At 43.4% G+C, this 26921-nt stretch overlaps 1 protein-coding gene across 8 annotated transcripts in view; it reads left to right on the top strand.

Moving 5' to 3' along the window:
* casz1 (castor zinc finger 1) overlaps positions 1–26921 on the top strand; it is a 172238-nt gene that overhangs the window by 101392 nt on the left and 43925 nt on the right. For 4 of the 8 annotated variants that reach the window (XM_086214525.1, XM_086214519.1, XM_086214524.1 and 1 more), the window contains exon 1: positions 24982–25129. The exons of the other annotated variants lie outside the window; for them this stretch is intronic. In XM_086214525.1, the coding sequence (XP_086070651.1) occupies positions 25051–25129 (79 nt within the window). In that variant the 5' untranslated portion in view covers positions 24982–25050. Of the gene's footprint in view, positions 1–24981; positions 25130–26921 lie in introns of those variants that run through there. 8 annotated transcript variants of the gene reach the window in all.

The raw sequence follows: 26921 nt of genomic DNA, 5'->3' as shown, positions 1-26921 counted from the left end.
AAACAACGAACAAGTACAACTGTGATCACGACACACCCTAATTTCAAACTTTTCGTCAGTGCGGAAAATGTTTTTCTACTCTCTCATGAGTCATAATGTTGATTGCCTTCACCCTCACTGAGTTGTCTCATTAACCCTTTGTGGCCCTCTCCATCTTTTACGGCCTTCCACAAAACCAGGATGAAATGAAGGAGGAAAAACAAGTCCAGGTCTGAAGGCCCTCAATAACCTTTTATCACAATTTAGCAATAACCTGAATCAATTTGATGTCTTAAGCAATAAAATATGCTGTTGCACTCCTATTTCTGCTGCTCCTTGGATGACAGTAAATTTACATTTTTTAATTAAACTAGCCGGAATTTTTATTAGGGGGCTGGGCTATGCTAATGGGAATGTTGTGTACAGCAGATTAACAGAGTTTTGAAATAAATTTAACAGGGAGACATTTGGAGGAGGAAAAAAAATGCGAGTCATTGTCTTTAACCTCTTTCATGCCGATTTCTCCTGGGGGATCCTTGTATTCTGAGGAGCCTTGTCAGGGAAGAGTGCTTCTCAGCAACGAGGTGATTAGTATCACCCTGTCAACCGATAAAAAAATATTCACAATCTCAATTATATTAGAAAAAAAAATTCATATACCACCAAAATTCATGCCGAATTTGAAAATACAGACGCAGTAAACAACCCTGTGGTTTGAATTTGAAATAATGAAAGAAAACCATATTGATGATTTTTATTTCTCCTTAGAAATAGAATATTTTATACAAACATTTTAAATTGTATTTAAAAACATTACCTTATTGGATACATTTTTTTTAATTCATTTTAATTTTCTTGTTAAAAAATAATAAAATCTCTAAATGCACAATTACTATTTTACACCTACAGATGAACTATTACACAAAAATACGTGAGTTAATGGCAGTGTATATGTTTGTGGAGTTTTATGGTCCGCTCTCAGTGTGTGATTGATGTTACGCGAGGCTGTGTGTGTGTTATGCCTGGTTTTAGCAGAGTGGCAGTGGGAGAGAAGGGGGGGACACAGACAGTAGACAAGGGGAGGGAGGTGTGTGTGTGTGTGTGTGTGTGCGTACGTGTCTGTGTGTGCGTGCGTGCGGGTGTGTGTGTGTGTGTGTGTGTGTGTGTGTCGGGGGGATAGACAGAAAGAGAGGGACAGCTGAGTCCTGATTGAGCATGTGCCCAGTCATCAGACATCCTGCACCATAATTACCTTAACCCCGTCTTTTAATACCCAAATCACACCAACTGGCCTTTTTTTCCTTTTTCTTCTTTTTTTTTTTTTTTTCCTAACGGTAGAAAGAGGAAACATCCAAGATCAAACGATCAAATAAACTCCAGATGCACGTGGGCTGCCATGCATCTTGCTGCAGTAGCCAAAGTGTTCAGGGCTACTTGATATGGGCCAGGAGCGAAGCAAGTGGCATCACCACCCCCTTTCTTCACTCCTGTGCACTCATGCAGTGGCCAGCACCTAATTAAAACCTCAAAGCTCCCCGTCACCAATCTGGAGTAATGGCCTAATTAATACTCAGTGAAGAAATATTCTAGAATGATAAACAGGTTGCACCGTGGGTCTTCATTGCCTTTATTATCTAAAATATAACAGGGCAACTTTTTATCATCACAGATAATGCACCTTTGTTAAAATGCTCCGCTACAGCTGAGAGAAAACGGACAAGACTTTCGTATTCGATATATTGTCATGAAAAAGATAGCGAGGAATTAGAAATTATAACATTAATTGAAGAAGGTTTTATCAGTTATTATTTTATGGAAGAAAAAAACCCCATCCTCATTTGTTGCGGCGTTAAAAAGAGAAATCCTGCTGAATATGCCGTGTCATGTATTCTTGTGTGCAGAGTCCAGGAAGGAGCTCCCTTTAACTTCTTTTCCGACTCGATTTTGCTAATCTTACATATGAAATTATAATTTCATGGAAGGTAAGGGAGAGGAATAATCTCAAGTCGTTGATATGCTATATAAGAGGGGAAAGAGGGAAAATGAAGAGGTAATTAGCAGAGTGGAAGACTTTGGCGTGTTTGTCTGAAAGCCCGGTCTCCACTGGCCATGAATGAATTTGCATGCTTCGCTTATCGAAGCGCACTTATTAGGCCAGCTGAAAGAGAGATTAAGGCGGCACAAAATGTGGTGACTAATCCTTTTAAATGTGGCAGGGGGTCTTTAAGGTGTGAACCAGCCCGTACGTAGGTTCGCGGGTACGGAATGTGACAGACCGCAACTTTCATGGAACTGGATGTGTGGAAAAAGAAGCGGCAGATGCGGGGGTTAACTGCTTAATGACAAGGACAGTGATTGACACGGGTGTTTATCTCGTGACCCTCTTATCTCTAGAACAATACGGCAGATTGGGTCAGCCTCGGTTGAGATTATGATGGAGCCTTTTTGTGCGGGCCGACATCCGTGTCTTTTCTAGTTTGTTTTTTTTTTTTAATATTGTTTGCAAGACTTTTTCAAAGAAGACATTAAAAGTAATCTCTTTAAGTCTCTTTTTACCCCTTTTGTCAGTTCCATCACCTTTTCATTGACCTCAATCCTGAGCTTGCTGTTCTGTCACCGGCTTTCTTTTTGATAAGGAAAAAAAAGAGAGAGAGAGAGAAAACATTAAAGCTTTTTTTTTTCTTTCACCTTCACTTTGAGGCGGAAAATGTTTGCTCTTCTGAGTTTCAGAGCCAATTCGTCTGTAATTGACTGCAAACAGGAACACAGCAACGTTCTGACACTGTCCTCCTCTTCTCTGTCTCACACGCATCTTCTTTGCAGTTCCCTCAACTTCAGGTTCCCCTCTGCCGTGCGGATTTTCATTGTGATATTCAACTCACTTGGGTCGGTAGCAGGCAGCACCAGCAATAATTACTCCCTGTACATGATGAATCTGAAGCCCAGCTGTTCATTTCTGTCACTGCCAACAGAGAAAGAAAGACAGAGAAGAGAGAGAGAGAGAGGGATTGCAGTTTGTTCTATTTCTTTCCTTTTTTTAGTCAGTAACTTGATAGGATTACATGGTTCTAGAGCCTACACCTGTTAAGAGGCTGTTAGCAGAACAGTTGGCAGTCCCGTACCGAGCTAAGCTTTTTTTTTTTTCTTCCTCTATCTGCTGTCCATTTTACATCCCCCTGTGGGTATTTCACCCCGCATGTATGACGAGAGTTTGTTTCTTCCGGGCTCAGTCAGGGGTGAGGAGGGGCATGCGCTCCTTGCGAGTGTGTGTGCGTGTGTGTGTTTGATGTTGGAGTGTGTATCCTATGTGTGTGTGTGTGTGTGTGTGTGTGTGTCTGCGAGGCTGGTTCGACCGACATCTCTTTTTTTTTTTTCCCCTCCCTCCTCTTCTGAGACACGTCGTCTCCCATCCAAAGTTGTGCTTCCCTCTCTTACCTCAGTCACACCGACGGAGCCACCCACGGCACAACGTATATACAAGTAGCGCGACAGCAAACAAAGAAAGAATTCAATTTGACTTGTTTTTCACAGGGTGGGGGACAGGTGTTGGCAAACTCATAAAATGTCCAAATACAGGTTAAACCAGACAATTTGAATGATTAAGGGTTAGGTTGAGAACATTTGTGCATATTTTAGGAGTGCCAAAGACCTGTTGTCAATCAGAAATACTTTTGGAAGGAGTGGAGAAATGAGTAATGCATAAAACGTGTTGCTTGTTTTCTCTTGTTCATCTATTATTTGAGTTGAAAACAGCCTTGGATATTGTCTCAACCCAGGCATTTATTATTGTGTAGGAGTTGGTTTATGGGCAAACTGGTGACAGACATCAGACTTCGAAAATCACATTGCAGTTGGTTGTTTTGTGCCTCGCTGCAACGTGTCTCACTGCCTTATTTGGCATTCAGCAGCTCTCCGGCTCCGTCTCTTTCTGTGGGCCCTCAGCACCTGTTCCCCCTATTGTGCCGGAATTTTCTATATTTGGCAAGAAGTTGGACTCTCTCAATTTGTGTTGCTTACTGATTCTAACAGTTTGAGAGAGATAAACTCTCCCGTGTTTATTTCTATGTTGCTTCCTCATTTTTTTTTATTGTTAGAAAACATGATTTAACTTGGGAGGATGATGAAACGTTTCTCACCGGGGCCTCTAAATGTCACATTGTCCCTTATAGGATACTGACGCGTTAGATTTCCAGGAGTGTAAATTATCTTCTCCTGCTGAAGCACAGGAGAAATAAAAAAGAGCAAAGTTAATAGATATCTTAGGCTAACTTTTTAATTGTTCTGATATGTAATCGCTAAATGACAATAAAAAAGGAGTACGGCCACTTTAAAAGCTTTATCTCTCCTGCTCTGTGCTCAAAGTGTCATGTCCATAACAGCACCACCTGATCTACAGAGTAAAATAACCGCTAAGGCTTATTGTTTGGACAATATTGGAGCCCCACACCCCACCGCCCCGCTCCCCCCGCTGCTTCACTCCCCTCTCCCTTGATTCATTTCACCCACTGTCCTCGGCTGCTGGAAAATGGCGTTAATTTTTTTATTACCTGTTTGACTCTCCAGCCTTATTACTGTAGCCCCTTAATGTTCTCTGTAACCGTGGAAACCAGATGAATAAATGTCCGCCAAAGAAAATGAGATGATTAAACAGGTCACCCTTGCAAAACAAATTCGCTTGGTCGAGCGCAATTTGTGTACCAAGCGGCTGTCTTAACAGTTTGCTAACAAGGGGATTGTTTGCCAGACTAACTGACAGAGACGGGAGGGGGAAATGAAGATATCTGGGAGAAAAGGATATGATTGAAGAGATAATATTTTACATCACGGCGCCATTTGTTTCATCTCTTTATCCCTCCTGATAATGTGGTGTTGATTTCTACTTTCACCTTTTCTTAATTTTGTAAATGGTGAGAGACTTTTTCATCATTTACGGCTAACTTCAAGTTAAAAAGAAGCCATCCATATTATTGTCAGAGGCATTTGGTCTGTGACCATCCGCAAGAGCAGGAGCAAATAGAATTTCCCTCATTTATGTGGCAACCAATCATTACTGCTAATTGTCCTTGGGGCCATCTGTATAGGATGGCTTGTCCTCTATTGGAACTGTACTGGTCTGGATTTACAAGTCCAATAATAATACTCACCCATAGTCAGCGCAAACAGTTCATACTCACAACTGCAGTAATTAATATGCTTTTTTTTTTCTCTCTCTCTCTCTCTCTCTCTCTCTCTCTCTCTCTCTCTCTCTCCTATTAAACAGTAGCCCGAACAGCATCCTGGTTTCCGAGTTTGTTTCCCATGATGCTCCCACCCGTCACATCTTTGTCCAAGAGTAATGTTCCCATACAAGTCGTTTCAAGCGAAAGCTCTCTGACAACCATATGAAGCGTCTGGTGTTTTCATCTGGGAAAATAAGAGACTAGGCCTGGCAGATTTAGCCATGTAACGACGTGTTGCCATTCTGAACACAAATCATAAATGTCACGGCGGTGGTGTTGTTTATGGAAGGATGCCACGCTGCGCCACTTAAGGGTGTTGCCTGTTTGCATTGATGCACCACCAGCACTTACCGCCACTTGCTTTAAAACAACTTCCGCATCCTACCCAGCCCAGCCATTTTGTCCCGTTACCAAAGCAGAAGCCCAAATGTTCACCGCAGCTTTAGCCTTAACTTCAGTACTGTCGAAGAGGGGTTGTTGCTCAAAGCAGGGCTGTGGCTTCTTTGAGCCGCTTGTGGGATAGACGATGGTGAGCTGGAGTTTTTCCACTGGCAGAGGGGGTATTTCTTCCCAATACAGGGACACTATAGCTCAAAACTGAAAAGCACTTATGCATTATTGATGTTTTAATTTGTGCAAATGCCCAAGTCTTTGTTAAGTGATTATAGTGCTAGGGAGATAACAGGGGAGGTACTTTTCTATGAAACTAGAGCTTGCTTGCTGGCCGCAATGGGAAGCCATTCGACTAAATCTAACAAGTCCAGGCTTCTATCGGCTTCAGGGGTTGGGGTGGTTGGGTGGGAGGGAACTAAGAAAGCTGACTCAAAATATTGACGCGTTTTTGATAAGAAGAAATCCAGCCACTGATCTTCTGGCCTTAATTCACCTACACCTCTCCTCTTTATGAGGCTGGGTTTATAGCTCTTTTACATCCCTTATCAAAAATTATTTGATGTAAATACAATGGAACTGACCTGAAAAGCCCTGTGTGTAAATATTCCTGGTGGCACACTAGAAACTGACCTTGGGAGAAGAATGCAAAGTTATAATGCTTGCAAAACAAGCCAATAAAATAATACCCCGATGAAAGGAGGGGGGTTTGGATAAATATGAAAGAGAAAAGGAGAGAAACACCCCCCCCCCCCCTGCAATGATTAACTCAGAACAAAGGTTATCAAGGATGACATTTTTCTCAACTTTGTGATTTATTTAATTGCTCGCTGGAGATATCTAGTGAGGGAAAACGAGTGTGTGCAGAGGACAGGATTTTATTTCATATCCTAGTCGATCCGATCAGCAACTCAGATCATTGTCAATGGAGCCTCTGTTCTTTTTTTCGGTTGCCTAAAGTCGACCTCACCTGCAGCTGTTCACACAGCCTGCCTTCCCCCAGCACCTAACGCATGTATAACCTGTGAATTATGCTGTATTCATTTAGCTCAGACCGCGTTAATATGGGCTCTATCAATGTCAACCCCTGAGATAAGTGTCTTAGTTTTGGCTTTGGTTTCAGCTCTTTTGTTCATTGGCTTTTTATTGATTTATTCTTCATGAAAATCTGCTTTAAAAAGAACCAGGCTTTGCCTTTTTACTTTGAGGTCCCTGATGGAGGTAAAACACAAGAGCACACATGCAAGCACGTGCGCGTGCGCACGCACACACACACACACACACACACACACACACACACACACACACACACACACACACACACACACACACACTGCTCAGGCTTCCCCAAGCATTTACTGCTTTATTAAGCTGTCTCATGAACCCACCAGCAGAACATGAGAATACAGGAAAAAAAAAGAAAAGCCCATATTACTTAGATGATTTGATGTCATTTGTGGACTACAAAACGCTCGGCTTTATTGTGTGCACAGGGAGACAGAGAGGGAGCAAGGGAAAAAAAGAAGTTGGCTTAGAAATTCAGAATTTCAATTAGCGTACGTAATCTGAACCTGCCGGCTTTGATAGAGGCTTTTTTTTTTTTTTTTTTTTACTAAGAATACAGCAGCACTTGTAAAACATTAATTAAGCCGACTTGTTTTTTTAGAGGATGGAGTAAAGTGTGCTTTATGCAGTCTTTTTCCCTGAACAAAAGGCAGTTACCTCACATGGAGGACTGCTTCACCCAAACCACTGGAAAAAAAAGGGCAATTTTAAATGGAATAAAACACAAAAGACAAACCATTGAGAGTTATGTTCTAAAGGATGATGATATCATATGAGAGCAAGGCCTTTTGCTGAAGAATTGAAATGTATCCCTGCCTGAGTGAAACCCAAGCTTGGCGCAGGAAAACGAGCCGCTATTTTAATGACTTTCTACCTGACAGATGACTTTAGAGCGCCTTTTGTATCACATTGCTTTGACTTTGTCTCTTACATCATCAAACCATTGATTATTAATAGTTCAGATGAATTGTTAATTGATAAAGCTATTGCTATAATATCTTCCTAAATGTCTGTATTTTAAAAATAAGGAGTCATGAGGAAGTGAGAGAGATATTGAAATCCCTCTTGAAATTGTTTTTCTGCAAACTGAAAAGCTTCTCAGCATAAAATGAGATTACAGTTCATTCACATGCTTTCTTTTCCATGAATGGATCAAGATATAAAATGCTGCAGTTTATTCCCAATAGCTCATTTACCAGGTTTATAAGTAGATGATGTCTAAGCTATAAAAAAGAGATGTTAGAGATGATCCCTTTTTTTCCCTCACCTCTTATAAAACAAATGACATTTTATAGCCTCTTGGAATATGTAATCGAAAAAGAAGAGAAAAGAATAAAGTCTCACAATTGCACATATGGCGTTTCTCGTACTGTTGTAAATCCTCTTGCAGTGGGTGATGAGTACACATACAGATGATACATTAAAACTGCCATAACTCGCACACCCAGCAAAGCTAAAAATCAATTGGAATGGATAGTTAAGCTGGCCCCTAAAAATCAATGAGCAATTCATGTCCTTGATCACTGAGTGTCATTCCTCTCAATGTTAGAGGCTGATGAGGGCGGAACACAGATACTCGCGTTCAACGCAAACATATAGGAAACTTGAGGACACGTTCATTGTGATGATCACACGATTTCAGCGTGAATTAAATGGACAATTCAAGGACAAACTTTAATGCGCTCGGATTTTAAACAGTATCTTCTGGTGCGTTTAAAACTGTCAGTTTCATTCCTGTGCATTTAGCATTCGTTTAATCTCAATATCGACAGGAATATACACAGTGGTTTTTGCGAAGTCTGGATGGTAAATATAACCCTGTAGTCAAACTGATCGAAAATAGAAGGTTCAAATTTCAAAGCTTATGTTGTTGTTTTTAAACTGAGCAAAATGTTGCAATCCAACGACATTGTACACCAGGCCTGGAAAACAGAGATGACCTTATAGCACGCGCGCGCGCGCGCACACACACACACACACACACACACACACACACACACACGCAAAGGAGGAGGAGAAAGACAATAAGGTTAGCCAAATGAGGAGGATGAAAATTGTGTGTTTCAAAATAGCAATTTTGCCCTTATTAATGCCATTAGTGTAACAGTCATAATAGATCAAATCAACGGATGACCGAAGCAACTCCTCTGTCTCTGCGCCATGACGGGATCATGTCAGGAACAATTTGGGCATTTTGTGGTGATGAGTGAAGTTTCGAGTGCCGTGGTATCCTGCAAACAACCCCTGAATGATGCCTGTAATTCCCCCTTTTGATCATCTTTCCTCTGCTTCCCTTCTCTTACTCCTCTCCTCATCTCTTTATTCGCATTTATTTTATTGTACATTTATTTGCATTCGCCACCCTTCTTTTATCAGTAAAAGTGACCCTTTCTTTGAGAACTACTGTATTTTTAACCCAGATTTTGATAATGGCACTGCTCGGCTTCTGAGCTATTTCCAGCTCTTCTTGTCACTCACACTTTGTATCCCCCTGTCACCAGTTACAACCCCCCTCGCCAATTCAGAGCAGCGCTAACTCTTTTTATGCAACGCTTATCTCTAACCTCAAATATATATTTCTGCTCAGTGAACCTTTTCCATGCTCAGTAACAGGTGGCCATCTTTTATGGCCTGTTACTCTGGTAACATTTGAAAGGGTCATTCAGCTAAATACCTCAGATTTGGGGAGAGGAGAGGGCCTTCGGAACAGTTGTCGCCTGTCAGGAGCAGCACAGAGTCAGAAGGACCGGTGGAACAGTTGCTCGTCCCCTCATTGAGGTGAGAAATTTTCCGGCAGCTGTCACTTGGCCTTTTTTTTTTTTTTTTTTTTTTTGGGGAGGGGTTGTTTTTTCCCCTCATTTCCACTGAAGAGAAATGTGGCAACTGGAGGGGGAGGAGGCAACACTGTGCTGTGCCCTGTCAGTCACAAACTCGCCCGTGTGTGTCCTCCTCTAGAAGGGTTACATGTCTCATCAGCCGCCAATCATGAGACGCATGTGACACGAGCCTAACGAGTCTTCTTTCCGCTTTTCTTGTGATTCCACTGTCTGGTGGTTTTCTGTAATGTTTGGCGTCTCAAGACTGTTTCGCCACGTATGGTCGCAAAATGATGTGTTTCCTTTGCCTCTGTTCCTGTCTCTCCTCCACTGCTCTACCCTCCTCTCTCTCTCCCATTTCTTTTGCCTGTCTCCCTCACTCCCCCTTTCTCTTCCCTCAATCCATCTGCATCATGTCGATCTGTCAGACTGCCAGTGTCTGTTCCAATTAGATTCCACTTAATACACGTAACCTCGATTAACACGCAATCAAGCCCAGATAAATCACATCCTTTAAGTCCCCCCCTCTGCCTCTCCTGTGTTGCTTTGCATCACTCCGTTTTTCCCAACAAGCTTTCTTCGCCACAGTCGTTGGTCACAATGTATAAAATCACACGCCGACTGCATGAGCAGGTGAACTTGTCCTCCGGTTTTGTTGCAGAGGCAAGTGCTTTTCACCTCTAACCAAACATTCAGCTTTAGTGTGCATCTCATGTAAAACTCCTCTTGTGTTTCCAGTTTCCAGAGTCTTGCTGGTGCCCTTCTCACCCCTGAAGATGAAGGTGTCTTAATTACATCTTTGGTTAAAAAGCTACTAAAGACACCCTGTGCTTTCGGGAGGCTGTGTAGTCTATTGTCTCGGTGACCTTTTTAGCTAGCGGACAATTGGTTTGACTAGATTACAAATTAAGACACAGCACCAGGCATTTAGAAAGCAAGTCTGTTAGAGAGCAGTTCTGTTCTCTACCAGCCTGTGAAAGCCACTGGGCCATACATTTTAAGCATCACATAAAAGGCCACAGAGTCAATCATAACATTGCTCCATATTTATAAAAGATAAAGTTACATTTGTTTAAATGATATCTGCAATGCCATGTGAGTCTTGCCCAGTGGCAGGAAGGGAAAAACACACAAAGCTACCACAGCACTTAGAATTCATGACTGATTATAATTCTTTAAACCAAGTTAATAATTTACACTGTTTATGCTAATAAGAGAAAAGAGTACTGTTGAATTATCAAACGGTAAAAACTCACTAAAAACACAAACCCAATGAAAACAACCTGGGGCTGTGAAAAAGCACACACAGCACTCTTGGGGTCTTCTTTTATTAATCGCAGCTAAAAGTGCTAACATTGACATGTTGAACAGATTAGCCTCTTTAATAACGGGGCGGGTCAACATGGCTACTGCTGCTGATCCATGAGGATATCCTGTTGGGAGGTGAATGGCGTGTGTGTTTCATATCCTGACCCCTACCTCCATGGGGTTAGCCCCTGTACTGCACTCAATCTGGCCTGTGCATTCGCTTGGAGAGGATTATATGGCTCTTTGTCTTATTTCACCGGTACATTTTTACTTTTATCCCCACTATTAGGAAGCTTTTTTTTTATTGTTTTAATATCTGACTGTATTGTCACACTGTTTGTAGCCATTCTGTGTTCAGAAGTGCAAATTGTGATATTGAGATCTGGCTTTGTCTCACACAGCGACAGCTTGTATCATACACGCTCAGGCTGCCGCTGTACAGCATTTAAATATCTCAATGCTAGTTGGAGCTGACAAGGCCTGCCGGTGCGCAGTGTGTAAATAGGGCTTGGATTTAAAATAAATTAAGCTATGAGCAAGGCTCACGTTGATCCATTTCTTATCTCCTCTGCTGCCTTCTCAACCCCAAGTCCTCTCAAATAGTGTGATCAAGTTAAGCAACAAGCCGCACAGGCTCTGTTGTGGAAGAATATCTTGTTTTTAGTATTTTAGAATGAATATACAATATATATGGAACCACAAGAGAGACTTGTTCAGCTTCCTGAAATGGCTGATCTCTGTAAAACCAATTAAAAAGTTGTGCGTGTTTTATTTAATTAGTATTGGGTGCAAACAAAATGACTATTGAATAGACACCCGATAGCCCTCTGCTCTGTCTTTTTCCATTTATAAACTCCGTCCACAGCCACAACAATGTTGCACTGTCTCTTTAAACCGAGTGACAGTTTTGACTATAAGTTGAGCCCTTTTTTTTTCTCTTTCCCAGAGAAAAAAAAAAAGAGAAAACACTGATGAGTTTTAACAGCTTCAGCCGGGCGATGGGCAAATATAATAAGTGTTTTCGTAGACGTCACCAATGATTATCTCATCTAGGCATTTTGGGTGAATGTAGTGGATTTAGAGGCTTGCCTCCCATTGTGCTGACATCACCCTTTAACAAACCAAATTAAATCATGGCTAAAATCATTTGAAACTCTCCCAGAGTCTGTCTCAAATGGCTAAACAATGAATGTCTGGGAAAAATTTAAAGGGAACGCTGTGTGCATTTGTGTGTGCATGCGTGTGTGTATGTATGGGCCCGGGTATTCCTTGTCATGGGGGATGGGGCGGGAGTATTGTTAAAATGGGGGCAAATTTACCATCACGCTGAATAATGAGAATAAGGAAGCCTATTTTTTTTTAACAAATTTTGAAACACAGCACTTAACGCCCATGTCCTCATTAAAGACATGTAATCATTTAGATATAACTTTTATTTTCTATAATTCATCTTGTGAAAATACTTTATTGGCCTGAAAAAAGAAAGTTGTCGGTAAGGAAACACTTACAAGGTATATAAAAGAGCTCACGCCAGTCTTGATATAGCTGTACTTTTATAGAAAGTCAGATTAAAGGGCACAAGTGTCCGGTTTCCACCGCCAGGCAATGTTGCATGGAAAATGTGTTTTGATACTGATACCACGATGACACTCCACAGGGAAGAAAAGACAAAGTGACACCTGTATATTTTATAAACACGTTTTGGTGATGTGCCACCATTGTGAGTGACACATGACTTTCCTGTACAGTTAAAGCAGTGACTGACATCTAAGGGTAAAGGTAGAAATAAGAGAGGACAACAATGCATTCTTTTTTGAATATTCAGACCAAATTTGTTTACTATAATGCAACTCCACTCGTTATTTATTCCATGATATTGACATGTGTTGCACGTTAGCCATACGATAAGCTCCGCGAGCGCAGCAGGAACACACAGGGAGTCATCAGCTGTTCCGTCTCACCACGCACGTGCAAGTTCGCCACCCGTGACCTTGTGAAATGAACAAGGGAAAGAGAGAAGAGACTGGGAGTGACTGAGTGAGAGGAGTCAGTGAAGGAGTGGTGGTGAAGTGTGGAGGTGCACTGAGGTGGCAGTGAGGGTGGTGGTGGGGGTTTGTTGCTGCTAAAGGCCTCAACTCAGCCAATGTGGCCTGATGTGACAAGATTAGCTAAGCCCCGGTGAGCATGGCTGGTGCTGCATGGTGCCTGCGTGCGTGCGTGCGTGCGTGCGTGAGTGTGTGTGTGTGTGTGTGTGTGTGTGTGTGTGTATGTGCGCGCGCATGCTGCAGGAAGGTAGTGCACACAGCAGAATGGCGACCCAGAACTGCTGCTCGCCACCAGCTGAGCCAAGACAAGACATGAGAGATCAACAGCGAGAGAGTCGGCCCACCGCTGCCATTAAGCCTTAACCCTCATCATCACCCTCCCCTTCCACCAATACAGAGAGAGAGAGCCAGACCATAGAAGCGCCAGCCAAGGGAGTCAAGATACAGTGGGGGGAAACTCAGTGGGGGAGTAGTGGGCGGGCAGCTGGGGCTAAAGTGAACGTGAGTTGGAAAATGATCCTATTAAATTGAATTAAAGAGGCAGTCTTCATTTACCCCAAGAATGATGGATTTGGATAATTAACAGTGTTAATGGGGACTGGTTAAAGAGGGCAAGGGAAAGCAGTGATTGCAGACACCGAGTAAAAGGGCCAGGTCACTTGTTGGAAATTATTTTATAAACGTTTCCAGACTGTGACATATTGTTCAGAAATCTTGTCTTTTCGAGTTTTATTTTTCCCCCCTCCATCGTCCTAAAAGAACGACTGCTGTAATCTGAACGCAGCAGATCGAAAGTGTTGTGTTGATGTGCGGCGGGCCTGCTGCGTAGCGTGCGTGCGAACAGGGAAATAAAAGCAATAGGCGAGTGTCACTGATGAGCATGTAGGTTTAGTGTCGATAATATTTTGTGGTAGTGTGCTGCAGCAGTGAGTGCATTATACCAGTTTAATGCCCTCATCCCAGGATCTAATTATGGCAGTGTGTGTGTGTGTGTGAAGTGTGTGAGTGTGTGTGGAAACACACATGTGGTGTGCTTGTGTGCCTGGGTTTTCACTTTGGTCAGTGCACAAACCCTATCTGCATGTCCTTAATTCTTGATGATGTGCAGGCCTTAGGCAGTGTGTGTGATGGAGAGGTTGCCTGTGTGCCAAGTTGAAGTGATCAGGCGGCAGGGCATGGGTCCTTACCCCTGTGAAAAATACCATTGCTTTGCTCACAGCAGCCCACCGCCAGTAGTACACCGCTAGCGTCCACAGTCTAGCCAGGGACCGGTGACTCCCTGCCACAAAGGAGCCAGATTTATGGGGTGCTATGTGTCAGCGGGTAATCTGCAGCTGGAGAAATAATAGCTAATCCTGCAGGAGAACTAGTTAGCTTCATTTACATGATCTCCACCACTACTAATTCTGTTTATCCCTTATATGCGGCGTACATTATGTCCTGCAATGTTTGAGGCTTTTCTTTTGACACAGAGCAGTGGGTGTAATCCATTTCAACAGTTGTCGACGCACACTCAACTGTCCATTACCTTGGATGATATGCACCGCAGCTTACCTGAACCCTGATTAGGCAGAGAATGTCTTAAGTAAGGGGATCAAATAATTTTATGCTACTTTTCTCCTTTCAAAAAAAATTAACAGCACACTTGTGAGTGCGCGAGCGCGTGTGTCTGTGTGTCTGTATGTGTGTGTGTGTGTATGTGTAAGCGAGAGAGTGATAGAGTGTGTGGAAAAAAACAATCTCATCAAGCAGGAGGCCGTTTGCTTAGCAAGAGCTGACAGTCTTTGTGTATGTAAATGAAGAATTTAGACTAATGGAGTTGAACCATTTCTAATTTTGTGATGGCAAGAGGATTTTGATTGAAAGTAATTAAGCAAGCTAGCTGTAAAATTAATTAAAGCAAAAGGAGGGGGGGACTTTTATTGGATTGGATAGCGATATAGCTGCTGTCAGGCAGGGGGACAAATGGGGGTGACCTGGATTCTCTGCCCTCCCTCCTCCCACTCGGGACTTTTATGTCACTTTAATCTCCTTAGAGCGGCTGGTGTGCATTTGTTCGAAATAATCAAGGAAATATGGTCAGAAATTGTCAGCTTTCAGATCTAATTTACCTGACAGCCTCGCAAGTGTGTGTGCACGCGCAAGTATGCATGTGACAGTGGCAGGTCTTTTTTTTTCTTGCCCTCTCTTCAGCTTTGTGGAAAATGCTTTTGACAGTCTTGAAGCATCTTGGTTGTCGGAGGGTGGGGGAGACGAGGAACTTGGGTGGCTTTAAGATGGACATTTCAATGAGGCGTGTTTGGCCCGGCTTAGCACCTCTGACACTGTTGTGTGTGTGCACACACACCAACATGCTTAATTGCCTCTGTAACATATTCAGACTCCGTTTGGCCACTGTACTAGCACTTCTCAGCTTCTGTTGTCTGCAGGTAGCCTAAACAAGCAGAAGCAGATTACAGCCATGACAAAGCCTGTTACAGCTACTTAACCACTGACAAATAAGATTGGCCAATGCTGCACAAATAGAAATGGAAGGTGTTCTCTTTTTAGTTACAGAAACATGATACCATCTCTATCATATTTCAATCAAAAGCTAATTTTAGGATGTTTTTCCTCTCGAGCTTCAGACTTTCATTTTAAGCCTATAAATCAATGGCTGTGATATCAGCCACCTGTGCAATTTGTGCCGAGGTAATAAACAGTCATAAAATTGCCCAGCTAATGTCCTGCAACATCTATATGCCTTTGAGCTGTATGGGGTCCATATTAAAGGTCCACAGGGTTTCCAGTGATTCCACAGTGGGTGAGATGCCACTTCCTCTTAAAGCTTCTTAGTGCTTGCTGGTGTTTGTGACACAAGGTCTCAGTGTGGCCCTCAGTACCCCCTGAAGAGATAGTTAATTAAGGCCCAGGCCCAGACAACGCTGCCGGGACTCTCACCCACCACACCATCATCTGCCTCTTCCGCCACCACTCCCCTCCCCAACTCTGCTGCCGCTGGGGCCTGTGGGAAAGCAGAGCGCCGGGGCTGCACCACCATCAGGGCCCTTAACAGGATTAGGAGTCCACTGAAAATAGGACCTCAGTTCCAAAAGCCTCTCACCCATCTTCATCTGCCCAACAGATCCCCCTCCATACAGCCCCAGCCCAATCTCCTCCTCCCCCCTCATAGACGACTCCACCCGAGCTCCGTTTTATCAATTAATGTAATAAAAGGTGGAACAAAGAGCTTTCTTTCCCCCGCTCTGTAATTAGAGGGGGAGATCTCTTGAGGACTGGCATTCCTTGCGCCCGAAAAACATGATTCTCACCCCCCACCCCCCCGCCACTCTGCCGCTACCACTCAAGCGGAACATGGCTCCTCGATGTATAAGGGTGATAATGTAAATGTAGTGTAGTCTGCCAGGCAAACTCAGCACAGCCTATTTTGCAGTAGCTTTATCTAAGTGTTAACAAATGAATGTAACATTTGGAAGAGTGATACATTATTAACTCTAATTGATTCCTTTATAACACTATACATTCACTGTCACCTTCACTTTGGCTCGCACGAGTGTGTGCGCTCGGAATCGCTTTTGTCGCTGTCCCTATTCTAACACGTTACGTGTCACCACACACTGTTAACAAACGTGAGAAAACCACCTGAATCAAGAATATCAACTATGGCGTCAGCTTATGTGTGTTTTTGTCGGTAAAGGTGACATAAAATTGACTTTGAGTTGCATGTGCTTGTGTGTGTGTGTGTGTGTGTGTGTGTGTGTGTGCGTGTGCGTGCGTGTGCACGTGTCCGCTCTCACAACCACCGGAGCTTTCGATAGGAATTAGTTTTACAGCATATGCAAATGTTCCCCCTTAAAAAAGAGGGTCTTTAAGTGACAGGTTGATATGTGATTAAACGACAATTAGAGTGCTGAAAATAAGTGTCGGCAGTAGGTCAAGTACTGGGCGGCTCAGCTAAAAGGTAGCAGGCTATTGAGGAGAAAACATTCCCAGGCGGAGGCCATGAACAAGACCCAAAACAAATTAGAGAGGTGAAGGGGGAACAAGGTTGGCAGTGTGTTCCAATAAACCCACAACAAAAACAAGTTCTGTGTTTTGCATGGATGACGAATAGTATTCATGATTAAAGCAGGATCCTGTTTTCAGTAAACCAGCTCTGAATGTCGATAAAATCTCTGATTAGTCTGTATGAACCTGCTGCCATTGATTGTGTGGATTCATACTCACTTGCATACTACAGACGGTAATGCCCAGCTTGCCCCAGTGTTAACCTTTTAGTGCCCCCCAGCCTAGATTAAAACCACTTTTCTGCCCTAGTGTGGGCTGCACCCCTCACCTCTTCTGCCCTTTGAGTTAAAAGTACCGAGCCATGAGGGATTCTGTGTCTTCTCAAACACATACACCTTCACAAAAACACACACAAACTTACAGGCTGACACATAAAAGGGCTGACGCTTATTCTGGCAACAGATGGCCCTGTCCCTCTAATCCCCTTTGATGCTGCGGTGGGCAGTGGCTCCAGAACATCTCTGAAGCCAAAGCCCCAACAAAACTTGAGCTACTTTTCCTTTAACTGACCCCAATTGCTTAGGAGTTGTCAGCTGTCAGACCTGGTTAAGAGCGTCTTTACTGGTGAATGACACAGGTCTCTCTCTCCTTCTCTCAGCTTCCTGTTTATTTTCACTCACAGACAGTTGATTCTACCTCCCCAGCGCGACTGCGAAAGCAGGTTAGCCGCGGTAGTCCACCTTGTGGTGTAGACAACACTTTGTTCTGTCTTCCTGCCTCCAGAAGGGTAAAAAACTGAAGCTTTCCGAGCTGTAATGTTTGAGCCACAGATGGCAGGAGGTTGGCTAAGAGGCTTAGATTTCATCAAAGAGCTCACCTTAATTAATGTCATTTGTATGAGAAAAGAGGCTCCTCTCACTGTTTACGTAACCTGCGTGCTGTATATGCAGAGTGAAATTTAAATGACACCAAGTCCACCCTTATTTTGTTAGAGGCGTTAAAAGACATTTTCGGACTTCTTGTGGCTGTCGTCACAGGATCTATGTAAGTGTATTACTTCCCAGCCGATGCTGATGAAATAAACATGTTATTTCCAAAGAAAGTGGTTCAGTTACGGTTAAGTTTTCGTGATTGTAATTAACCCACGAGGAAAAGACTTGCAAATTTTTCAGAATAACAAGCGTTTTCTTTTTTCATCTACCCTTTTATTCCTTAAGTCACTGATTGTCAAAACACAGTTGTGTTAAACATCTCTGGTTAAACTGAAAAATCACTTAATCAAATGAGCAAAAGCACTTTCTTATTAATTGCATTGTACATAGAATCAACTGTGAACCTTTGTCTTGAATAATTTTCCTCTCCTAAAGTAGGGAGCTGTGTTTGGGCCTCTAATTTGAGGACAGCTCTTAAATGTCTCCAGGGATACAGACGAGACTGATTGCAGCAGTCACTTCTGTTTCATGCAGAAGGCACCCGAATTCTAGCGCAAATGGGTAAATCCAAGTGAGTGCTCACTGGTCGTGCAATTTCAGACAAATCCTCTGTACCTTTCGATAATGTATTATCATTTGAGAGCTTGGGGGGGATAATCATCGCTGAGATTTGCTCACGTTTCCAGCAGGTCTGCTGAGATGCATGTACGTAGCTAATGGGATTGGGCTTTTTTTTTTCTATCCCTCTCCTGTGGCGTTATGGAGCTGGCAGCTGAACTTAAACGGATGCGCATGGTGCTGAGTCGTGCACAGGACTATTTCAAGACTGAAATGCGATTGTTTTAATACTTTAATCCACCTGTCCTTGGCATTCAGGATGTTGCAGAAGTCGCCTAATTATTTCAGTGCCCTCTATCCTTCCTGGTTCAAAAACGGTAGGGGAAGCAACACCCCTTTGTTGACATGGAAGTCCATCCTATAATATCATTTACACTTTTATTTTAGCAGGAAAATTGTCATTTTCTATATTTTTCCAGTGTCCAAAATGTCAATAATATATTTAGACATCTTACTTAAAAAGAATGTAAAACTTAATCGAAATTTTAAAAATGCATGTATGCAAAGAGGATCTGAAATACCCCAAATCACTTTAAAGAGCAAGTCATTAAACAATCTGAATTCTCTGAATTGTCCCAGGTTCCACCCATGATAGTATGCAAACACAAATATTTTCTTTTAATTAAAACGGCCTCATCTCGGTACATCCTCCCCCAAGCCTGCTGCCAGCCCCCCCCATGCGCGTGCGCACACACACGAACGCATGCGCGCACGCACGCACGCGCACACACACACTCCATTCACATCCACTCACTCTCTCAGTCACATTGGTACAGCTAAATTTGAGAAAAGTGATTATTTTAATTGTGTCCTGGGCCATGGATTCCTCTTGACTAGCTGCTAATCTGTCAGAGTCGTGTTGTCAATTGAGAACCAGGGACACCAGCAGTGACGGCTGCCCAGTTCACTGATAGCCCCCTGAGGGACAGTTAACCCTCAAACACCCCCACAAAAAAAAAAAAAAGCAAACACCCTCCCGTGCATTACCCCCCCCCCCCCCCCCAACCCGTCAAGTCCAGCCTACCAGAACCCATGGTGGCACTAAAAGGTGGGGAGAGAGGGTGTGGGACTGGTTGTTTGTGTGTGTGGGTTTGGGACAGTAGTGGTTGTGTGTGTGTGTGTGTGTGCGCGCGTGCGTGTTTGTGAACAAACGCGTGGTTTTGTGGGGGTTGGCGGCTTAATAGTAATGCATGTTGATGGTTTCAGAGATACTTCATTTCAGAAACAGGGGCCTCATTAACTATAGTCTTCATCAGGCCAGCGAGCAGCGGGCACATTAGGGGTCCACAGGAAGTTAGAGTACAGCAGGAGAGTGCATTAGGGAGGCCTGGGGAGACACACTCCCTCTCTTCCTCAGTTCCACTTCCACCTCCAGAGCTTTTCTATATCTTAATGTACCTTTCAGAGGAATTCGGATAGAGGTCAATAATTATGCTTTTTAAATTATTCAGTCGAGGTCCTCAGTAATTGTGCTTTTTAGAAGCTCGGACATTGACAGCATGTTTTACTGCACCCTGTTTGGGGCAGTGCCTGACCGGATGAGTCAGTGTACAGAGTAAGAAAAAATGTTTCACTGCCCTCACCGCTACCTCATAATTGACCTAAGACTGATCTTTGTTTCTAAAATTTGAAAACATGTCAACACCAAATGGACAAGTGATAAATTTGTCATCATATCAAGTGTGGATCTCTTAAACAGGCGTCATGATGGAGTCGTGGGCGTGATGGTGTCAGAGATCCACCAGACTATCAGCTCACTGTGGGAATGTTTAGTTTGGGACACAACCATGTTATTTTTGTCACATTGAGTAGAGCACAAACTGCAAGGGTTGCAGGAAAAAAAAATCAGCGAACTTTCTCCACAAAGCCGGCCCCGGCAACGTTTGACTGCACATGATAACATCGTCCGTCCACATAAGAAGTCCTCTTTCAGCTGCAGATTATTAACACATGGCTGAAACTGGCAGAGAGCATTTCAGTGTTGTCACAGGGTCTAATATTTATATTTAGTTGGGAGACAAATGTGTCACACACCTGCAGTTTCATAGTATGTGCTAAGTATGTGCTACTGCAGTTTGTTGTCAAGAGTCTGTACAGTAGAGTTTTGTTGGGGCGAGAGGAAGACTGTAATTACTGTCTGGCGATTCATCTAGTCACTGAATAAAATAGTGTTTATCCTGTCGCCCGTGTTTCTCTCATGGCTGAGGGAGGGGAGGGTCATGTTTTGCACAAGCGAGACAGCCAGTGCAATGAGGAGAAGAATCGTGACTTCAAATCATTTAACCTTCTTTCTTTTTTCTCTCCTCCTCATTCTCTTTTTTTTCCTCTTCTCTCTTTCTCTCTCTCTCTCTCTCACTCGTTCTCTTGTTTGAGAACCAGTGCCTTATAAAATGAGATTTGCCTTTCTCTTTCCTCTGACACACCCACACACAAATAAACATAAAAAGCTAATTTGTAAGCGCCCTCATTTCAAAAGCCCGAGCAGGAGAATATTGTTGGGGGGAAAAGTAATGCTTTGTCAAATGTTGACATGTGTTGCAAACACAGGGCCTTCAGCAACAGCGGCAGCGTTTCGTGGAGCTGCTCAGGCACATTGTTGGCACATGAAGAGAGGATGCTTTGAAACAAGATTAGCCTCCAAATGGCCCTGCCTGACACCCCCACCCCACCCCCCGCCCCATCAATACCACTGTGCATAATGTGTGTGCGGTGTCCTGCACTGAGATGCTAAATGATCAGATCCACTAGAATATTTGTGGGCCTTTTTCCTAACAGAACGAGTGTCATGTGCTGTAGATCACTGTAAAAACCAAGGTGCACACGTTTGTTCTGCTGCGAGGCCCCATTGTTTGGCAGGGTTTGGACTGGGTTTGTTGGCCAGAAACGTCACTGTCACTAAGGCACCCCCCCCCCCCCCACCCCCTTGGCTTCGGGTCAGGGTGACACTGGGAAGGGGCATGAAAAAAAACGCGCAACTTGCCCTACAAAAAGAATAAAAATTGGAAAACAACATGCAAGGTCCGCCTAATAGAGGAACACTTGCAATATGCTGATGTTTTCTTTTGCACACTGTGTTTGCTAAATTGCCTTTGACTGCGTGCATCAGTAATGAAACTTTATGTCCTTGTGGAGAGGGCAGCAAGTCTGTTCCAGTTAGGACCGGGACGATCTCTCCTGTCTGGCTTTTGTGAGATTTTTTTTTTTTTTCCTAATACATGTCCTTATGAATAAATGAAGCCCATGAAGTCATTTTTTCCATATTTGTGTGAATTGCTTTAAAAGCATTTTATCATGTCATAAAAAAGCGCAATTGATCTGCTGGGCTTAGCCCATTGGACAGCTGTGTGTTTTGTTAATGGCCACTTTGCTCCAAGCAGCTTATTAAAAAATTTATATATAAATGCTAAAATTGCATAAATTATTTAGATACAGTAAGCATTTTTTTTTGTTTTGGTCAGGCAGGGAGGGGCTGTTATCAGTATGGAAATTTACCATAGTGTAATATAGTAATATATCTGCCCAGACACATATGTGTCCTCCTCCCTGCACCCCCCTCACATGCAGAGGCGCTGGGGAAAAAAAGTATATATTTTTTGATGACTTCGTTTCAGCAACCACGGAATGTCACCCATATCCTGGTTGATTGTACTTTCGAGTTTTATGATGTTTTTCCATTGATTTGTTTCCCCGGCGCAGCTGCCGACCTCTATTGAGGGACGAACATAATCAGCGCTGACGCAAATTAGATGGTTATTCGTTTCGAAAATTGACAGAAAAACAATAAAAAAGATGAAATGCTCCCAAATCAATAGATATAATGAAATTCAAATAATCCGAGAGATGAGGTCTCCATGGCAACTGATAATGTGGAAAAGAAAACAATTTAATAAAGGACAGACACGCTTTGAAAACAGATTGGGGAGGGGGGTGGCTGTAAAGCGGGGAGAGGAGAGCAGAGGAGAGAGGAGGTGGGGAGATGGAGGGATAGGGAGCAGGAGGGAGGGAGGGCAGAGGGGTGGTGGAGGGGTGTTTGTGGCTGTAGTGGTTGCTCTATAGCTTGTTTCCCCCAGCGTGTGAAGGATCTGTGTCTGTCCCAAGGACACCGGAATAATTAGAAAAGCTTTCAGGCCAGAAAGTGCAGATTCAGGTTTTAATACACAAAATTATTTCAGGGGCAGTGAATCGGAAAACCATTTGTTGGTGACCTTCCTGAGAGGCCTCCCCCTCCCTGGTACAGGGCAAGATGGAGGCTATGTGGCAGCACTGCCTGAGTTATAGCATATTTGTGTTTTTATAGAGGCATGGGGAATGGAGTTGGTGAAGTTGGGAGGGGGGATGTACGGGGTAAATGTGTGTGTACGCTTGTGTTTCAGTGTGTGTGCGTGCGTGGGTGCGTGCGTGAGCAGGGGGATGGGTCACAGGGAGACCTTCATCTTGAGTGTGGATCTGGCAGGAGTTCGGGCAGAGGGAGGGAGAGCAAAGATGAGAAGGGAGAAAGTGAAGCAGCAAGAGAAAGGGGGGAAGTTGAAGATCCGGCTGTATTTACAGATCAGTTGTCAAAAGGAGCCATTTAAGGGGAATGCACCCGTTCCTGCGCCGTGACAGCCGAGGTGCCTGTTTAAAAAGCAAAAGACAACTATGAGGCTGAGCGAGAGATAGTCAAACACAGGCTTTTTCTGTTGAAGACAGACAGAGCAGGGGGTGGCGAGGGAAGCGAGTGGGTGTTAAGTGACTTCATTTGTAGTCTATTTAAGGTATGTTTTACTTGTCCTTGTGCTGCTCCTCCAACATCTAATACAGGGACTGCATGCGTTGTAGTTAGCAGCGAGGTAGTAATGATTGAGTGCATCGTGCTTATTTCCTGTAAATACAAATTACTTGCCTTCATCTGGCTAAAAACCTGTATTTGATTTCAGTCCCGCTGTCAAGGGAGATTTGCTACTGATGCAAACAGTGATAAGGGTCAACCAAAAGAGCAGCTCTGGTTCCCTCATTAGCTTATCATAGTTTAAAGTATGTACACTTTCTGGTGGCTTTATTCAACATCCGTGTCCTGTTCTTTTAACATCCTTTATTACTCTTTGTGTACGTTTTGAACAGTGCTATTGGGCGTTGTAGCCTTGTCTGTCAAGCACCATTTTTGTGTCATTAGAACGCTTTGTTTGACTAAAATACAGGTGATCCACCCTCTGTTCAAATGATACCAACAGCAGGTCCAGGATATCGTGTCTTGACTGTAGATACCCTTATCCTGTTCCAGGCAGCAATAAATAGAAAAACAAGTCCTCACACAAAGCTTGATCTGATAATTACTGCTCTGATATTTTAATAGCACATTGTTTCGATCAGGATCTGTGCTTTCCTGCACTATAAACCATCGTAAAAGTTGAGCAATAAAGAAAAAATGTGGGATAAAGTTCTACTCGGTCTTGATCGCCGTCTTTTCGCTTGAATGCAGGAGTCTGTCAAAAGATCTGCTGCGTTCAGAATCCTGCTGAGACATAACACTCTTCTGTGGACTTTAACACAATTCTTTCATTCCTTTTCTCACTTGATTATTTCTTTAAATCAGGCAGTATTTAGTTGCTTATATGATACCGCACTTAGAACATAATCAAAGGAATATTTAAACTCACTTTCTTGTTCCCAGAGAAAGAGACCTGACATTCTTCAGCAGGACAGCTAATATTCTCCAGTATTGATATTGCAATGTGAAAAGTGCCCCTCAAGTAGGAGAGAAACTAGAAATTCCCCACTGTACACTAGCTAAGAGCCTTCAAATCTAACATGCCTGTGTCAATGAGCAGTTTTCTTTTTTTAAATAAAAAAAAAAAACTGTGACTAGAGACCTGAAATACGAGAGCCGATAGGCATCCGCTGTGTGTTTGTGTGGTGTGTTTATGCACATGCATACTGACACACACATAGGGCACAAAGCACATGTTATCACTGTCAACAGCGGCACTAGCAAACCACAGCAGTTGCTCTGTGTACAAGTGAAAGAGTGTATGTGCTTGTCCAGAAGTCTCTCTCTCTCTGTCTCTCTCTCTCTGTCTGTCTGTCTGTCTCTCTCTCTCTCTCTCTCTCTCTCTCTCCCTCTCTCTCCCCCCGCCCTCTCTAGCAGCTGGCTTTGAGGGACCCTCTGCCTGTGTGTTCATCTGCCCATGAGTGTGTGTGTTGTGTGTGTAGGCTGCTGCACTTCAGGGGCCAGGAGCCAGGACAGAGCCTAGTCGTACAGGGCTGGAAGAGGCCCAAGGCCAGCTCCCTGTGCACACCACCCTCTTTACACCTGTCTCTCACACACACAAGTACAGGCACACTGCTCGTACAGCCGTGCTGCCCCGCACAGGGCTCTCATTGTAGCAATGACAGGAGGGCGCCCGTTAAGTGGCTCTCTATTCCTGGGGCCGGCGTGTGTGTGTATGTGTGTGGCTATGGGGTGGAGAAGGGCGATGAAGGACCCCTACTGGTAAAGTGGGTAAACTTGCACAGCCTCGACATCTGTGCTCAGAGGGAGGGGGGGGGGGGGGGGTGTAAGGAGGGAGGGGAGATAGACAGTGAGAGAGGAGGACAGAGTGGGAGAGAGGAGAGGAGTGAGACGGAGAGAGGGAGGGATAGAGAGACAGGAAGAGAGAGAGCAGAGCCTTGGCGGTGAGCAGTTGGGGAGAAAATGCCTTGCTTTGTGGAGAGAATCCTTCCAGGACAGGAGAGAGAGGTGAGGCGAAGCGCAGAGGGCGGTGTGCTGCCAGGTAAGACTCTCCTCACACACCCCCCCCCACCCCCACCCCACTGCCTTGAGTTGAACGGGTCTGCTACTAGTTGGCATGAGTGAGGCACGCATGTGTAGTATGGTGGGTGGTGTCAAAGAGTGTGTGAGAGTGTGGGTGTGTGTGAGAGAGAGAGAGAGAGGAGAAATAGAGCAGATTCAATATTTGCTTTTTGTGGGGGGAAAAAACCCTATTATTTAATTACAAATTCACGTTTGCTCCTGTAGTGCACTGAATGTCAGTGAGGTGTTTAATTAATTTTAATGGTGTGCTGCCTTCCTCAAAAGTTTCACTGTTGACTTTTAGTGCTTTGCCTCAGAGCACAGTTCCACTTTTTATACTTTACAGTTCTGTTTAGGACACTCAGCGCTGAGAAGTTAGTAACATTTATTGAACAATTCGACATTTCTCACCGTCTCGACTTGCATACTTGTTTTTATCCACAACATTTATTTGACATTTATGCTAGTGGGTTAGCCAATTAGCATCTACATTCAGAACAATAAATCAATGTAAAAACAAACATATTTCACATACATTTATATTGTAAAGTCAATAAAATGAGCTTGACCAGGTACAACAGTAATACATGATCATTTATCAGGAATAATATTACAGTTATATGATATATAAAATGTTGAGCACCGACAGGGCCTTCTTATTTTTTATTCTTTTCCCGACAATACGGTACTTTTAAAATACTTTCTTAGTCATTTTGGAAACTTATTTTTACATTGTGGTGTACTTGAGTACAGAATCAAAATACTTTACCTATTACTAATTACACATATATATAATTACATGTATGTATTATAACTTTACAGCGCATACTTATTTATTTTTATGAAGCTAAATCAAGGCTGTTACAGTGATTAAAGCCTGTGTAAATACACTTAATTTGACTTTAAGGAGGAAAATATAAATACATCATTCCACAGGTTAGAAATAGAAATCATTAAAAAGTGCCTCAAAACCCTCTTCTCTAATGTCAAGTGCAGATGTTTTCGGAACTGCCGTGAGGTAATTTGCGGTGTTGAGATCGATTTGGCTCTTTAGATACAGATGTTGTGATGGAGAGGTTTGTCATCTGAGGGATTTTCCACTCTGCTGATGTAAACAGTGTCTGTTGAAGGAAGGCTAACGAGTCCTCTCCTCCCTTGTTGAGACATTGTTCTGAGAAGAATAATCCCGCTCGTGTACAATTAGATTTCCGTCTTTTGGTTAAATAAATACGGCGTCTGGGTGAACATAAACACAGATTTACATGCGGCCCTGCGGGTGTTGTAAGAGCCTACTGCTACAGTGTGGTCCTGATATGTCTCGCTGGCATCCACACAGGAGGTGGAGAAAAAAAAGAAAGAAAGAAAATACAGTGGTGGCAGAAGTTGGTTTTAACTTGCTTTTTATTTGGGGTTTCTTTTATGCCAAATGGAAGCAGCTTTCTGACTGAGAGGTGAAGTCACAATTGAATTTGGCTTGCGTTACCGTGGCGATCTGGCAACCCCTCCTATTTCCCACAGGACTGATCTGGTTGCTGTGTGCCGGCGTGTGTGTTTGTTATTTAACTTGTGTTTTGTGTGTGTGTGTGTGTGTGTGTGTGTGTGTGTGTGTGTGTGTGTGTGAGTACTAGGTGGTGGTATCAGCATTCACAAGAGAGACATTTTACTAAGCAGACATTTCCCCCTCTGTTTTCACTCTGACCTGGTAGGAGATTGATGACTGAATTGTGGAGTACATGTTAACAGTAACTGGTGATTTATGAAGATACTTAGGG

The sequence above is a fragment of the Aulostomus chinensis genome, chromosome 9, assembly GCF_037954235.1.
Source record: "Aulostomus chinensis isolate RoL2024-O1b breed Wild chromosome 9, RoL_Achi_v1.0, whole genome shotgun sequence".
Classification (NCBI taxonomy): Eukaryota; Metazoa; Chordata; class Actinopteri; order Syngnathiformes; family Aulostomidae; genus Aulostomus; species Aulostomus chinensis.
This window is presented reverse-complemented; position numbering and strand designations above follow the sequence as displayed.